This window comes from Hypomesus transpacificus, chromosome 4, assembly GCF_021917145.1.
Source record: "Hypomesus transpacificus isolate Combined female chromosome 4, fHypTra1, whole genome shotgun sequence".
NCBI classification, from domain to species: Eukaryota; Metazoa; Chordata; class Actinopteri; order Osmeriformes; family Osmeridae; genus Hypomesus; species Hypomesus transpacificus.
This window is the reverse complement of record NC_061063.1, coordinates 3,415,300-3,430,871: the sequence shown is the minus strand read 5'-3', so window position 1 is coordinate 3,430,871 and position 15,572 is coordinate 3,415,300. Positions and strand designations below refer to the sequence as shown.

Genomic DNA, 15,572 nt, shown 5'->3' with positions numbered 1-15,572 from the left:
TCTCGCGTGGACAACAACTTCTTGTTTTCCTGGAAGGACTAGACAGAAAACGCCAGAACACAGGTCTTCACCCAGCCAACGGAACCAGGTATCAGACGCGCATTCTTTAAGGTCCATGTTTTTCTGTTTAGTGCCTTCCAACACACAAATACTTCTTTGGAGATGGACTTATTTTGGATGTACCCCCTTCTTCACACCTGGCTCTGGATAGACAAGACAGGCAAGTGTCGTTGTGGAGCAAGTATGTCGGTCAGGTCAAACATCAATTAACAGACTTAAGACATGGCCGTGCTCCAAACATCTTCCTCTTCCCAGGACACACACACACGTGACAAATCCTAGCCTTGTCGTGCATCAGATGAGGGAGGAAAACCCCTGCAGCCGAAAAGGAGAAGATCGTTATAGGCTTGAATGGAAAAGCGTCCGAATCATCTGGACTCTCAGTCTTGGCTGCAGGGCTGCCTCAGGTGTAGACAGGCTCCGGGAGGGAGTGGCCTTGTGCTGGGGACAGAAGCACGGGGGCCACGTTGAGCTAAGGCAAGTGTGGGCAGGACGGGGTGAAGGGTTAGTGACGTTCAGGCACTGCCATGGTTACACTCTCCATGGCAGTCGTCCAGGTGGGCACCCTGAGCGCTGGCGTCGGTGACGACCGGCACAGGACACTGGCATTGGCACATAGAGTGATAGGTGGGGTTGGGGGGTGGGGGAGATGTAGAAGGGAATCAATGGTATATATACGTCTCTTTTTTTTGGTTGAGGTAGGCTTATGTGAGCAGCATCTGCAGGCTAACCGGCCTCATCTATGGCTCTGGACATTCATGTCACTTCATGAGGTAGCTGTCTTTGGAGGTATAGGACTTTTGGTTGGAGTGCTTTGGGTGAGTATGGGGAGGCGGCGGGGGGGGTGAGGGGTGAGGGATGAAGGGGACGGCTGTCCTCATGGTTCCTCCAGCTCCTACTGTCTCCAGGCTAATACGGTGATAAGAACAATCAATTCAATCGACTCGCACCTCCATAAGGCTATTAGCAAAGGCTTTGTTTCATTCATTCTGTTTGTACTGCAGGTCTAAGGATGATCATAGGCAAACACAGAGAAACCAATTTCCTAGGGTAGGATTTGGTGTTTCTCAGAGGGGTATTTTTGTCCCCATTAGTGCAATAGATTTGAGTATCTATACTAAATGTTGAGAACCTGAAAGGCCCGATTAGTTGACTGTTTTTGGCGTCAACTGGGGCCTTGCAGGCTCAGGGCAGCATCTGTGCTGTCACCCGGGGGAGGCGGTGACGGACAACATTTTGGTTCTAGAAGGAACTCCCCCAGTGATCCACTGCTGCTGTCTTTTTGAATGGTTTGTACATTTCAAACAGAATCTGAAGCGATCTTCATCGTTTCACAAGGCTAACATTCTGCATTCACACACACCTGTGCACAGAACATAAAGGTGTTTGAGCTTTGGTTTTTCGAAGGCAAAGAGAAGGACTGGAGGGAAGGGTTTGAATGATGAGCATGGGGGCATTGGGTCTCTAGGTCTTAGGGGTCACGCTTAATGGACATTCATAATAAATGCTGAATGGTTTGGACAAGGCTATGATGCATACTCTGTTGGTTAGTAGCAGGGTTTTTCAGTGGTGGTGGTGGGGGGGGGGGGGGGGGGGTGGGGGGGTGGTTGAGGGAGTTTGTGTCTGACTCCCGGTATTTCAGAAAGGGAAGAGAGGAGGGGTTGGGGCTTTGTTTGGGCAGATGAAGTGGAGGAACCAGTGAGGGGCAAACCATTAGGTGGAAGGGGGTGGGGGGTGAGGGGGTTTATTGGCCAATATTAGCCAGTGCCTGTGCCAGGCAGACCTGAAGAGGGCTGCTCGATCAGAACCTGGCACTGGGCGGGACAGGCTGGTGAGGTGTCACCACTCTGTGGGAGACAGGAAATAACATTCATCAGTTTCTATTTTTCTTCACCAGCAGATCATGCTGTTGACATTAATTTCGGTTCTACTTAGGTCTCTTACTGCTAAGTGTGTCTGTGTTTTTGTTAAGAACACAAAGGTAAGGGTCTTCCAAAAAAAGAGCTTTAGCAATCCAAAAATCCCATTAGACAGGTTTTGATTGAACACAACCCTGAGGAACTTTTAAGGTTAATCTGTCACCTATGAGATGGTCCACCTCATATTGAAAAAGTGAATTATGTATTTACATTGGATACACAGGAGTGATGAAAGGATTGATCAATCAATTGTAACTGCTTATTGATGTTTTGCTTAGTAGGAAGCTAACAGAGTGGACCCATTCTTACCGGAGGCACTAATTCAATGTCTTGCCTGGGGCGAGTGATGCCCTCCTTGGGAACACCGTTGTGGCCCACATGTCCCCTGTCATCCCCCCTGGGCACAGACCAGCTGTCCTGAGTCCCTTTACTGCAGAACAGACTAAAGAAACATTCCATAAAATGTCAACATGCATCCACACAAAGCCTACAAATTCACAACGTACACTGTATATTCTCTGAACTCGACGGTTCTACAAGGATGACTTTGTCCCCTCCCCTTTGTCCGACCGCGAAGACACGGACAGGGGTAAAGTCCAATGAGAAAGCGATGCGACGGAACGGGCGCTTACCTGCGCCGGTATCCGAACATGAGGAAGAGGACGCAGAAGATGATGCAGGCCATGCCGATGTGGACGCCGATCACGATGCTCCCCAGGGAGCCGTCGCCGTCCCTGCAGTTACAGGGCGACTCGCCACCTGCTGGATGAGCAGGAAGAGTGAGGCCCTGGGCACACTCTCAGCCCATACATCACTCACACATGAAGGCACATTTCAGGAGGACGCAGTCTCCGGCCATATATCCAGATACCAAAGAGATGTGCAGAATGGGGGGGGGGGGGGGGGGGGGGGGGGGGGGATGGTGGTGGAAGGGAAACCCCCACATTTGCATGTGTTGGGGAGGTTTATTGTCTTTAGGGTTGCCAGTCGTACAGTGGATGGACAGGTGTAGTGGGAGAGTGAACTCACCACTGTTTCTGGCGCTGGTGCCGTCTCCTCCCAGTGACACCAGTCTCTTGGAGCAGTCACTCTCGCCATTTCCATTGTAAGCCACCAGTTTGACTTCATACACGGCCCCAGCATCTGTAAGAACAGGGACACATTGTCATTCAGTAACCTTTGAGATTCTGGAATTTCCCTTTGAGCTGTTTGGACCTGTGTGGTGTGTAACGTTGGGTCAATGATGTTGGCTCGTGGTAAAGAAGCAAAGTTATCAACCCGGTGTTCAGAAAAAGATTCAGGTTCCTAGCATTTCATTTTTCATTCTTTTTTCTCTGGTCTTCACTCCCCCATACATCAATTCACAGCTCTCCATCTTTTCAACCAATTGATCCATCTTTCTCTGGCATTTATGTTTCTCTTTATGTCCCACAGCTCATTTATCTATTAGACACATGGATGGCCAGGCCGCACCTCAAACTGTGAGTTCAATAAACTGCTGGCTACTTGGAAGCCAATCGTTTTCCCTTTGGACGATTTAGTCCATTATTGCATTTCACAGACACCCCATGATGTTGTCAAATCTGCTGATAACATGAAAAACTCCAATCAAATATTAAAGGCCCTCTTTTTCACATACGTGTGCTTCAGGGAAATAATGCCATGACCAGCCATGTGAGTTTGTCATTATATCTAATGCCATCCAATCGGAAAATGATGGGGTAATTGTCATTCAGTGCACCAACACAACCTTTAAACCCATCTGAGGCCACAGGCTACAATTATAAAAATCAATTTTTTGGACTTATCCATTCAGGCTTCTTTGACAGAACCCAGAACCACTGGACTGTATGACAGACAGACTTCTGGGGAAGAACTTCCAGGGATAACAGGCGGTTTTGTGTATAGATTACTAGTCAGTCCCAAGGCATAGAGGTGGATAAGCAGTGGTGATGTATGCACACATTTTGAACGTAGCTTTGGTAAGATCAAGAATGAGATGTGTACAGACATTTCTCCTGGTATTTTCAGATGACTACAACAACCCCTTTAATCAACGTTACCCTCAAAGGTAAAGCAAATACAATGAAGTAAACATGCACACCAACACAAACGCACGCGCACACACACAATGCACAACTACGCCTGTTGACACACATTGTGCACATGACCTACAGAACCCACAGGCACACACACTCACCAAGGTGGGAGAGGGTGTGGGCATTGATGTGGCAAGGCAAGTGAATTGGTCCCTGAAAGTCAGCGTGGGGAACCCTGCGGTAAGACAGCCTGAAGCCCTCTGCCATGCCAGCCTTACTGGGGAGCTCCCACAGCACTTGCACTGAAGTGGAGTTCATCACCTTGGTGAAGAAGGTAGGGGGAGTGGGCACTGTGGGAAACGCATATAAAGAGAGATTAGAACATCCAATGGTGAGAGAGCGTTTGGGAGTTGAGGAGGGGGGTGGGAGAGTGTCGAGATGAGTCTGAAACGGTTGATCAGACAAAATGATGAACGGAGATAAAGGAAAATGAGAAAGAGGGATGGGATGGACTGATGATCCAACTCAATGGACGGCTGGTTAAGACTGAGTGATTGTGACAAAAGTCCAGAGGAGGCTGTATGTGTTAAATGACTAAATATATTGAACCAATACAAGAAAACAGAGAAGGACGGAAAGATAAATGAAAAAGGCCCTCATAACCAGAAACTATAAATAAATATCCTCAAAGTCCTGGCTATAGCACAATAAAAATCCATTTTACAGTGACCATGAGCAACCCTCACATGTTCCATCACAAAGAAGCTTTCTTGGTAACGGTACGTGACTAGAATTCCATTTGTGGTAACTTACCGCCCCCTAGTGTTGTGGCAACAACAGTGCTGGATTGCTTGCTGGCGCCGAGTGGAGAATAGGCCTTGAGGTAGACAGAATAAGTGGTGCCTGGTTCTAGGGTGGTGAAGTCGTGTTGGAAGGTGGTTTTACTGACGGCTTCCTGCAGCTCTCTGCTGTCTGGCTCTGAGGGAAGAGAAAAACTGTCATTATCATCAAGTTGAGGAATTATGTGAGAGTTTAGCCAGCATCACAAGCAGACTGTGTCTCAAAAGAAAACATTTCTCCATTTAGTGCGAATAAATCATGTTAGGGCTCTCACCGCCAATTTTGCGGATGTGGAGCACGTAGCCGATGATGCCATCGGTGACCTCTATGGGTGGTTGGGTCCAGGCAAGCTGCAGGGCGGTGTTGGAGAGGGCGGTGGCGCTCAGGCCCTGAGGCGAGTCCGGCAGGTCTTTAGCCAGTGACATGGCCAAGCGGGCACTGGCTTGGTTGGTACCGGCGCTGTTCTCAGCGATGCACTGGTAGATGGCTTCATCTTCTGAGGTGATGCGGGTTACAGCGAGCGTGCTAGGGAGGGCATTCGGAATAAGATGGAGACGGACACCTAGTCGTCGCAGTGACATCGTATTCACTTGTACTGCTGAACATGCTTTAATTTTACAGTTTGGATAAGGCTTAACTTTTTGGGGGATGTAATTACATGTAATCAGAAGTACAACACTGACCAACGCTAACAAACATCTAACTTAATGAAATTGAAGAACCTGTATGGATATCTTTGTGGGCCTTGTAAACAAAGAAAAAGGAAAACATCATACTGCCACCCTGTGGTCAAAAAGAAGGACTGCTGGTCAACAATATAGCTGGGTGAGCTTTCTAGGAATGTACACCAAGTCCACTGCAGGACACCCTAACAATCACCACAGAGTACATCTCTGTGTCATCAAACAAGTCTCAGAGTGGGCATGGTGGTACCTGTTATTGTTGGTGAGTTTGACGTTGTCACCAGGCATTAGAATCTTGCCATTCTTCAGCCAGATTAAGTGCGGTTCAGGCACCCCCTGGGCCACACAGGTAAACACGGCACTGCCCCCTGCTGGTTTAGAGACAGATTGCGGCCACTGCAGGAACTCTGGGGGAGCTGGTGGGGATTTAAAGAAACACGGAAGACAAGATAAGCAAATGATGGTAAGATGAAAAAAAACATTGATGAAGAACAGAGGATCCAGATACCATGACATTGTAAGCAGCCTTGAAGAAAAGATGCATAGAATGAGCAAGGAAAAAGTCAAGATAATCAATAAGACCTTAATTAAAAAGAATCACAATAATAACAACAATAACGTAAATGTATATAACACCTTTCATGAGACCCAAAGATGCTTTACACATCGTAAGACATGAAATGACCACCCTCTCTCCCCTTGTGGATTAACTCCATAAAGAGAAGCCCCTGCTGTTTGTAGCTTACCCTGCCCTTCGACCATGAGTTCTTTCACCCCGATTCACCCGTCCCCTGCCCCCTCCTGCCCCACCCCTCTCCTCTTATGCCCCACTACCCCGGGACAGATGAAGGGTTCCCAGATCTGCCTGACATCCAGCTCAATAGTTCCAACAATGGACTTGCATATAGATATATATATATGTATGTGTCGAGGGTATAGGAAAAACCCTTCATCCAGTCCTGGCCCTGGTCTCCCCCACAAAGCATCTCATTGACCTATTGACACAAACACCCACATTACCCCCCCCCCCCCCCCAGACCTTGGCCTATCCAATGACATTGTGTATGGGAAGAGAGAAAAGGGGTTCCATGGGAGAGTGTGTGTGAGTGAGGTAGGGGGGGTCTGCCGGGTGTGTGTCGGGTCAAGGGTCAGAGGGACACCCATTTCAATAGAGGGATATTAATCAATAGGGGGATGGATTTTTGTATTCCCCAAACTGCTTTCCCAGTGATGGGCTCCCAATTTATTTAAGCAAGACACACACAAATATAGATTTCTCAGATCTATAAAAGCTTGGATAAAAAATGGTGTCCATATGTGTCTTTTTGTCTTTGTTGAAGAGAAATGGGAGGTTGATTTTAGAAATGGTTAATATTACTATCAAAAGTACAGCATGGTTCATTTACTAAAAGACAAATGTTCAGGTAGTTGTTGTTTAGTTGTGGTAATAATCTCAGTACCTCAGAGACAAAAAAATGGTATTGAGTGAATAAAATGTGTCATTTGGTAAGGTATCACAAGGTGATATTCTTTATGTGGGGGTCTGGTGGAGAATGAATTAGACATGTAGTTGGACAGAAGGGGGGGTTAAGTGAGGGGGGTAGAACCTTGAATAAAATCGGGAGAGTGTGTGGGTCTTTCTCTGTCCTAAACTCAGTTGGACTAGAACTCCATTTAAACAAGTTGGGAGGAGGGATGAAGAGGACTTTAAACAGATGAGGTGCAAAGAACCCTTTTGGGGTTCTTTGCACCTCATCTCTGATCCTGATCAAGCATTCTGTGAGTGAGTTGTTGAGGAGAACCCTCTATCTGGAAGGACAGGGTCCCCAAGCTCTTCCTCTCTCCATCACAACTCTAGTTAGGGAGGCCACCGTGGACACTCCCAGACTGCATTTGGTGTCCTCTCACTTCAGCCAGGGAACAGTTCACACAGTACACCACACTGTAATGTGCAGTACAGAAGCTTGCACCAGCGCTACTGGATTAAATCTGGATAAACCATATCATCATACCAGGAATCTCACAGAACAGTATTTGGATGCAGGAAGAATCCTTATCCCCCATTAAACAAGTTCAAAAGAAACAATCCAAAATATCCAAAACAGAAATAGCTGTAATTGTTTACCTACATTTCATTTTATAGAGTTGTGAAGCATGGTGCTCCACTTGCTCCAAGGAGCAGTCTTACATAACCATATCAGCATGGATTGTTAGACTATGATTACATTAATATTGATAAATGAATGAGGATGCTGTTACAAAGGGCACAGCATGGTAAAGATTGGAATATTTTGCAATTTAGGCTTAAGTGTGGCAATTTAACCAACTGAAGCCTTACTGAATGCCAAGCACCAATTAGAGCTCAATGAGGAAGTATAATAGCGAAAAAGCTTCTCCCCTTAATATCTCTGAGCTGTAGCATGTCGCCAGGGCAACAGAGGCAAACAACCAATCAAGACAACATAAGGGCTAGGGTTGCTGTCCGCCCTCTCAACTGATCAACTGTCTCTCCAACAGCTGAGATCTGAACCATCCGACACCTCATTCAGCTCATTCATCAGACCAATCCATACTGTGTATTGATCAGTTGTTCGTATTGCAGGGTCTCTCGCCCGACCTTGAGCTTCGGTAAAGGGTCATCCCTCATGATGATAGCTCTTTTGTTTTCTGGTCTTGGTGGTGGAGTGGGAACTTGAGCTACGATGTTGTTTGGATTATCATTGACAGATGGTTGACAATATCAATAGAGCTGGGAAATCTGATTTGTAAATGGCTCATCTATGTTTGCCTGGGCCAACAGTTTTAGAATCTGTACGTTCATGTATGCTTAATATTTCCGATCAGTCCTTCTGCGGAATGATGCAGTGAGAAAGACACTCATCAGTGGTCTTCCAGCTGTGGGGTCTACATGTTAAAAGCTCCTATGTGGTTTAACTTATCTCAAAAGATTTTGTTGATATCAAAATGTTTCAAAGAAAAAAGAAAAAGACCCAGACAAGAAAGTGTATGGGACCAGTGCACCATTCACAAAATGCAGCCGTCACACAATAACCCTTCACTCTTTGTGTGTGTGTGTGTCCCCCTTCTCGGTGTACCCCTGAACTCTGTCCCTTGTCGCCTGACCACCAGCTGTGACGAGGACAACTGCTCCCCCTCCTCCTCCAATCCTTTCCTATCCCCTCAAAACCACTGCAGCTACAGCAGGGGGGGGGGGGGGGGGGTCCCGTCCCCCTCCTTCCCCCTAGGAACCATCAATCACCTCAACTCCTCCCTCCTCTCCTCCTCATCCAGAAGCCCAGCTTCCTTTCTCCCCCCCCCCACTTTTTCTCCGTCTGTCTGTGCTTCAGACCCGCCTCTCCCCCCGTCCACGCTTCGACCGTTCCTGGGGATGCCCTCAGCCCGGTCCAAGGTCAGAGGTGGGGAGTCAAAGGTGAAAGGTCCTCCCTCACTCCCCCTCATCCCCCGTCACCCTCAACATTGACCATCTCCCGATCCTTCCTCCTCTTCCTCCCTCAGTCTTACTCCTCCATTGTTCATTAGCCTGGCCTTGCATCTGTCCTGTCGTCAGTCCTCATCATGACCATGACCGTGCGTTTCGGGAGCAGAAGGGAGAGACGGGAGTGTGTGAAAGAGCAGACCTCTGTAGCCCCTGTAACCTTCACCTACTTATACAGACAGACACACACTCACACACCAGAGCGCTGCAGACAGACTGACTGATTGACTACATGCATGTGGGACAACGTTTTCCCACTTACACAGAAGGGACTTTGATTTTGGCTGGAGTTTTGGTCAAGTCCTGCCATGATATTCCCTCAGATCATGTTTCTCATACTTATGAATATGACACAACTGATCCTGTTCTCAGGCAATATATTTCTAAATGTGTGTGTACTGCACTGGGACATTATTGTGAATAACCTAGCTTTACAAAGCGGATGATGATGGTGGTCATAGGATGAAAACGAATCTGTGAGAGGAGTCTCGTGTTCATTGATGAGGCAAAACTACAAAACAGATTTTAGGTAAAGATCGATGGCTACTTTCATAATCTTCTATTTGACATTGGGAGTGACCCAGGGCCATTTTATGTTAAAAAACCACACCACCGCAACCTTTGTTCTGTTCCCTTAGCCCAAATAAGAGGAAATTAATCAATACATTAATGAATACATTAAACATCCCCTCCTCCCCATCTTAACACCAGGAGTCTTGCCAATCCACTGGAGAAAGAATGATAGGAGGAAGTATTGATTGATCAGGTCAAAGAGCCTGACACAACAAGGAGGGATGGAGGGATGGATGGATGGATGGAGGGAGGGATGGACTGAACAGCTGGGTGCAAATTAGAATGATTTACTTGTGATATGGAGGGTGAAGGCATATGGAGGTACGGGTAGCTGCATAGATTGTCTTTGGACAGGTTCCGGCTTGTCAGCGTAATGTTCAGGTGCCGGGTTTCCAGAGATGATGTTTAAACCAGATTGAATGGTCAAAGTAAGAAGTTAGTAAATGTGTTAGTGATGTCCCATCTACCTCGGACCATCCATCATCTGTCATCCTTTCAAGCTTCATCCATTTAGCAAACAGCAATGATGTTTGACTGGCTGAGCCATTGAAGCGCAGCACAGGAAAGTATGTATGTTCATAAAAGGGCCACATATCAATTACATGTTTAGTGGTACTGATCCAGAGGCAAACACATTACGGTGTTTTAAGCGTAACCCTATCTGATGTTGTTTTTCTCCTGTCGTAGGTCCCTCCCATCGAGGGAGGTGTGTGATCCTTGCAGGCTCCCCCTTGTAATGACTAGCCCTTAGGACAGCCAATTAAAATGAGGGTAATGACAGTGAGAAATATGAGGAGGGTCAGCGTATGGACAGTTGGAGAGTGATGGATAGGCCTTGTCAACCCCACCTAACCCCCCCTCTTCCCCTCCCTCTCTGTCTCTCTGTCTCTCTAGCTCGCTCTCTCCCACACACACATAAACATATACACATACAGGTCCAGCTGGAGGGGGTCCTAGTCTGACCAATGAAGAAGAAGTCCCCTGGAGAAGCTCCCCAAAGCTCAGAGGGGGACAAAGGTGAGGGGATTGGGTGGAGCTTGGCTATTGACTCCCCCCCCACCATCCCATCTCTTTCCTTTCCTTCTCATGGTCAAATCCAATTCAGGTTCATGTAATCAGGCAGACCGGACCTCAAAACAGTCCAAATCTTGACCGTAACCCTCTGCCACAACCACCCCACTTTATGGTCACTCTTCCGGCCTCCTTAAAACTCTTCACCCTTGCCATTTTGTGAACATGCAGGTCCATAAAAGCCACTGCACATATCTGACTCTAATACAGATCCCAGTACTGCAGAAGAGAAGACAAAGAATGGCCTTTCAGAACAAATGGCACTTGTATATCCATTTTGAGTACCATATCAAATCTTCTACAGGCGGTCTTTGGAGCACTGTACAATATTCGTTGTTTATTACTGTAAGGACATGTTGACTTGACCCAAATGTTTGCGTCTTGTCGGAAGAGGCAAAAATGTGCGTTGGGCGCTCTTACCTTGCACCACCAGTCTGCCCAGAGCCGTACGCCTCATCCTGGTGCCCGGACGGTTGGCGGCACACACGTACACCCCGGAGTGCTGCAGGGACACGTCTGAGATCATCAGGTTGCCCGTGCCCAGCACCTGGATGCCCTCCACCCCGATGGAGCGCCCGTCTGGAGGGAGAGAAAGAGAGAGAGAGAGAGAGAGAGAGAGAGAGAGAGAGAGAGAGAGAGAGAGAGAGAGAGAGAGAGAGAGAGAGAGAGAGAGAGAGAGAGAGAGAGAGAGAGAGAGAGAGAGAGAGAGAGAGAGAGAGAGAGAGGAGAGAGAGAGAGAGAGAGAGAGAGAGGGGGGTGGGGGGCACACACAGAGAAAAAAGTGTTAAAACTGAACACAGTTACAACACTGGGGTTTGATGACTTGGATGTTAACAGGTTTGGTTGGCAGGTCAGATTGTCGGAGCCAAATGATCTCCTCCTTCAGTGGGAGAACTATCCTACCCAGCCTGCTCCAGGACACGATGGGTCTGGGGTTTCCGGTGGCGATACACTCCAAGATGGCCGTCTGGTGAACCGTAAGGGTGAGGTTCTGAGGGCCCGACAGGATGGCAGGCTCCTTGTAGATCCGGGAAGCCCCTCCTGTAAAAAAAGGGATGAGAGACAACATCTGAAACATCAGCAGGCTCCTTTCCCACACAACCACCTTCAATCTACTACACAACATCACAGGACATTCGCTCATTATTTCGGATACTCTTGAACTAGCCTATACAGGTTCGAGTGTGAGTGTGCATGAGTTCACTCACCTGTCACATTGAGAGTGGCCTCGTGGCTGTTGCGTGTGTTGGCAATGTTGGAGGCCATGCAGCGATACACCCCGGCGTCTAACCTCCTCACCCCCGTGATCTGCAGTATCCCCATGGGGAGGAGAGTGTACCTGGACAGACACACACACAGGTGTGAGTGGACATGAAGTGCCTGTGCTTGTCTGGATGATTTCCTGATGATTTCCATGCTATCTAAGAGCACACGGGGGGGGGCTTTATGTCTTCATATGGTTCCGTGTCAACAAGCGAAGCTGGCACGGTGGCGGGTGTTTTGTCCGAAGGGGCTTGTGTGTGTACCTGTTGTCGGACGTGCTGAGCGGGGTCCTGTCCCTCTCCCAGGTGATGCTGGCCTCAGGGACACCGCTGACCTGGCACTGGAAGCGAGCCACTCCACCCTCGTCCACAGACATGGACTCTGGGTGTGTGTGGAACTTAGGCAGAGCTGAGGGGAGGAAGGGTACAGTCACCAAACACGGCGTCGCTCAATCTGAGCAATGCTTTCACCTCCTTTCCGAGGTTTGTGCTGTTTTGTCACCATCTGCTGCCCTTCACGGTTTCTTATCTTCCTCGTTCATAGTCTCCCAACTTTTGATCTGTACATTTTACTGGGTTTCTGACAATATATTGACAGTACACATATAAATGACTTGGTACATGTTAATGTAATCCCCACTGTTGAGCAGTGACAAGTATCAATATCAATCCTGAATGAAGGATACACTGGACCACAACATCCCTAGTAACCTGGCCAGTGCCTTGATCAATAAGGGGGTGTGTATTGAGGGGTGGGCGTCTGCAAATGGGAGAACATCACCATGGCAACCTACTGCTTTGAGGGAACGGCAATCTCGTGACAGCCATAATTCTGTTGGATTACCCATAACCCCCTGGTTTAATTGGGTCGAGGAAAGGGGACATGGGGGGAGAGGGTGAAGAGAAGGTTGTACACTTGGACAATGAGCCTACCCTGTGTATTGTCTTTTTTGTGTGTGTGTGGGTGTGTGTATGGCAGAGACAGAGAGAGACAGAGAGAGAGAGAAACAGATAAAAAGCGTTGATTTTGCAGATTTACATCTACAATACCTTAAGAAGTTTTCTTTCGGCTTGGATGAAATAATCTGCTAAATTAATCAAACGTAAGGAATGCATTTTAAGATACGTATGTTACATCCATCAGTGTGCGCACACATGTTTGTCCACTGAGTGGGGAGTCCATTCCTTCAAGGAGACACAAAAGATGAAAGGGGCTGGGGGGTTCTTGGGTTGCCAGGTATGCCAAGAAGGTGTTCACTGTGAGGAGTGTCATTTATAACAGTAACTGTAGGAGGGTTTGACAGAGCAGGGACCACATGTGGTGATGCTCTATGGAGGCTGGCAAAAGCCATTACTCTGTCTTTCTTCTCTTTATGACTTCTGTGTAAAGCTGGGACACATAAATGATGTCGAGGGAAATTACTGTAGTCTTGTATTCTCAAGTGAGTGGGAGGAACTAGTAAAGTGTTTGCTTATGCTGTCCTTTAAACCTTTTAAGAGGGTGTTGCCTGAGACATTAGTTGTGTTGTTCAGTTCAATCTGTCCAATTGAACTGTACAATATTGTTTGAACATTTATTGAGAATATATTGAGAATCTTTGTAAGGCACACCTCATTTACCCTGTAGGATCTGCAAATACACCATGTATCAAATGTTTTCTGAGTTGAATAAAACTAAAAAAGTATTTTATGAATGAGAAGCACTGCTCGTATAGTTTTAATAGTCGGACACAAGGAACATGGTCAGTGTTGTTTGTTAACAGTTGAAAACTGTCGTTCTTACTCTCCTCTATGTGTCAACTTCAAACTCTGTCTCTAAGACCGTCCAGACAGGTGAACACGAGTCACAGGGACATACTCACATGCCAGCTGGACTCGAGCCTTGCGGCTGACTAGCATGCCAAAGCGGTTCTGGGCAGCACAGTCGTACTCTCCAGAGTCCGTCTCGTTGGCGTCCCGTCGCTTCAGGAAGCTCTGGATGAAGAGGGTCCCGTTGGGCAGCACCCGCACACGCTGCCCTGTGACCACGGGCGCACCGTTCCTGCGCCACGTGACCGAGATGGGCCCGTCGCCTTCCACCTGGCAGTCCAGCATCAGCGGCCGGTCTCGTACCGCGATGACGTCACTGGGCTCCAGTAGAAAGGCCAGCTCTGAAGCCCCACACACAGCTGGAGAGAGGACCACACATGGTTACAGCTGGGCATTGGCTGGGGTCCTTTGAGAAATGTTACTTTCGTAAAGTGCTGTAAGTGTTAAGGACAATGTGCCTGTTATTTTGACATGCCTACTTTTTATGTTTGGCATAACCTATAGCTACTATCCTAGTCACTCTCCATAGGTACATTCACACTAGGGCGCTATTGTAGGTTTGCATCGGCTCAGACCCATGGAGATTTCTAGGGTTTCTCTCTCTCATTTTTTGGCTGTGGCACTGTGGCTGCCGTGAATGGTGTCTAAACTCTGTGCGCCTCAAACACGAAAATAGCACTACTGACTAGACCTCTTTAATGTTAACTAAAGATGTTGGACACAGCAGCACAGGAGGGGAGCTGAGGGAGGACATTAAACACAGCTGGACGCTCCGAGGGCCACACTTTTTCAGTCCCCCCAAAAGTGTCCTAGAGGTGACTAAAACTGGCTAACTGATTGATAGCTCAGTTCAACACTTTTAACTTAAGAAAAAAAAGCCACAATGGGGTCCGAATACCGGGGAGTCATCCAGCCAAAGAGGGCAGGAACAATGGGGGAGCCAGCGACAGAGGACTAGCAAGGGTCACAGGAGGTCAAGTTAGGAGGGCTTCTTTTGAACCGGCATTGGCCGACGACAATGCCGCTGTGACGACATTTATTTCCAGTCCGCCCTCCTCCTATCAGCCACCAACCCCCCTCCTAGGGGGGCCATCTGCCCCCCACTTATGCATCCCCCCTCCCCGCCCTCCCCCAGCCTCCCATTCTCTCCCAGCCCGAAGGTGACTTTCCCATGCCACCGGACCGCTCAATCCTCACCCCCTGTCCCCTCTCGATGTTGACCCCAGAAAAACTCTGGTCTTTCCCGTTTTCTTCAGCTTTTTTAAGGAGGAGGAGGGTGCGGGGGACACACCAGATTGGCAGTGAACTTCCCTGTCCTGCCTTGACCTGGGCAAAAAATGAAATGGCCACTTTATCTCCTGCAGCTGTTGTGGGGGAGGTGGGAGACGGCTATCACGTCCACAAAAGCCCCACAACAGTATCCAGCTCTTGAACTTGCATGATGCGAGCCTCCATCAAGTTCATCTGGGAACTCAGAAGCATCAGTTATCTGAACTGCAACCTCGTCCATCCTTTCTCTCCAGCTTAGATCAACCCCCCCCCCCATCTCATCTAACACTCAGCACCTGGTGAAGGCCTGGACTCACATCCTGTGACTCATGCCCTTGACCTAAATTCTTTCCTTTTTCTGTTTTCAGTGAGGCTCACAGATCCCTGGTGACCACTACATTAGATATTGGGAAAGTTTAGAAATGGAAGGATTGTCCACCAATATACCTTTTCCATTTTTAATGGACCAGTAGAATTGCTTTCACCATGTGATAACTTACAGTTATTACTATCCAACAATTATTCATTGTGAAGTCGACTTCACTCTTGAA

The 15,572-nt window shown here is 47.9% G+C and overlaps 1 protein-coding gene across 1 annotated transcript; it reads right to left on the bottom strand.

Moving 5' to 3' along the window:
* Window positions 1-463: 463 nt before the first annotated feature.
* Window positions 464-14,331, bottom strand: si:ch211-57n23.4 (immunoglobulin superfamily DCC subclass member 3). The gene is made up of 15 exons (XM_047019683.1): window positions 14,328-14,331; window positions 13,806-14,111; window positions 12,208-12,352; window positions 11,890-12,020; window positions 11,585-11,722; window positions 11,102-11,260; window positions 5,792-5,957; window positions 5,133-5,383; window positions 4,832-4,996; window positions 4,180-4,368; window positions 3,009-3,122; window positions 2,612-2,741; window positions 2,289-2,421; window positions 596-662; window positions 464-501 (listed from the first exon to the last, which is right to left on the bottom strand). Exons 1-15 carry the CDS (start codon window positions 14,329-14,331, stop codon window positions 464-466), a joined length of 2,136 nt encoding a protein of 711 aa, XP_046875639.1.
* Between the last annotated feature and the right edge of the window lie 1,241 nt (window positions 14,332-15,572).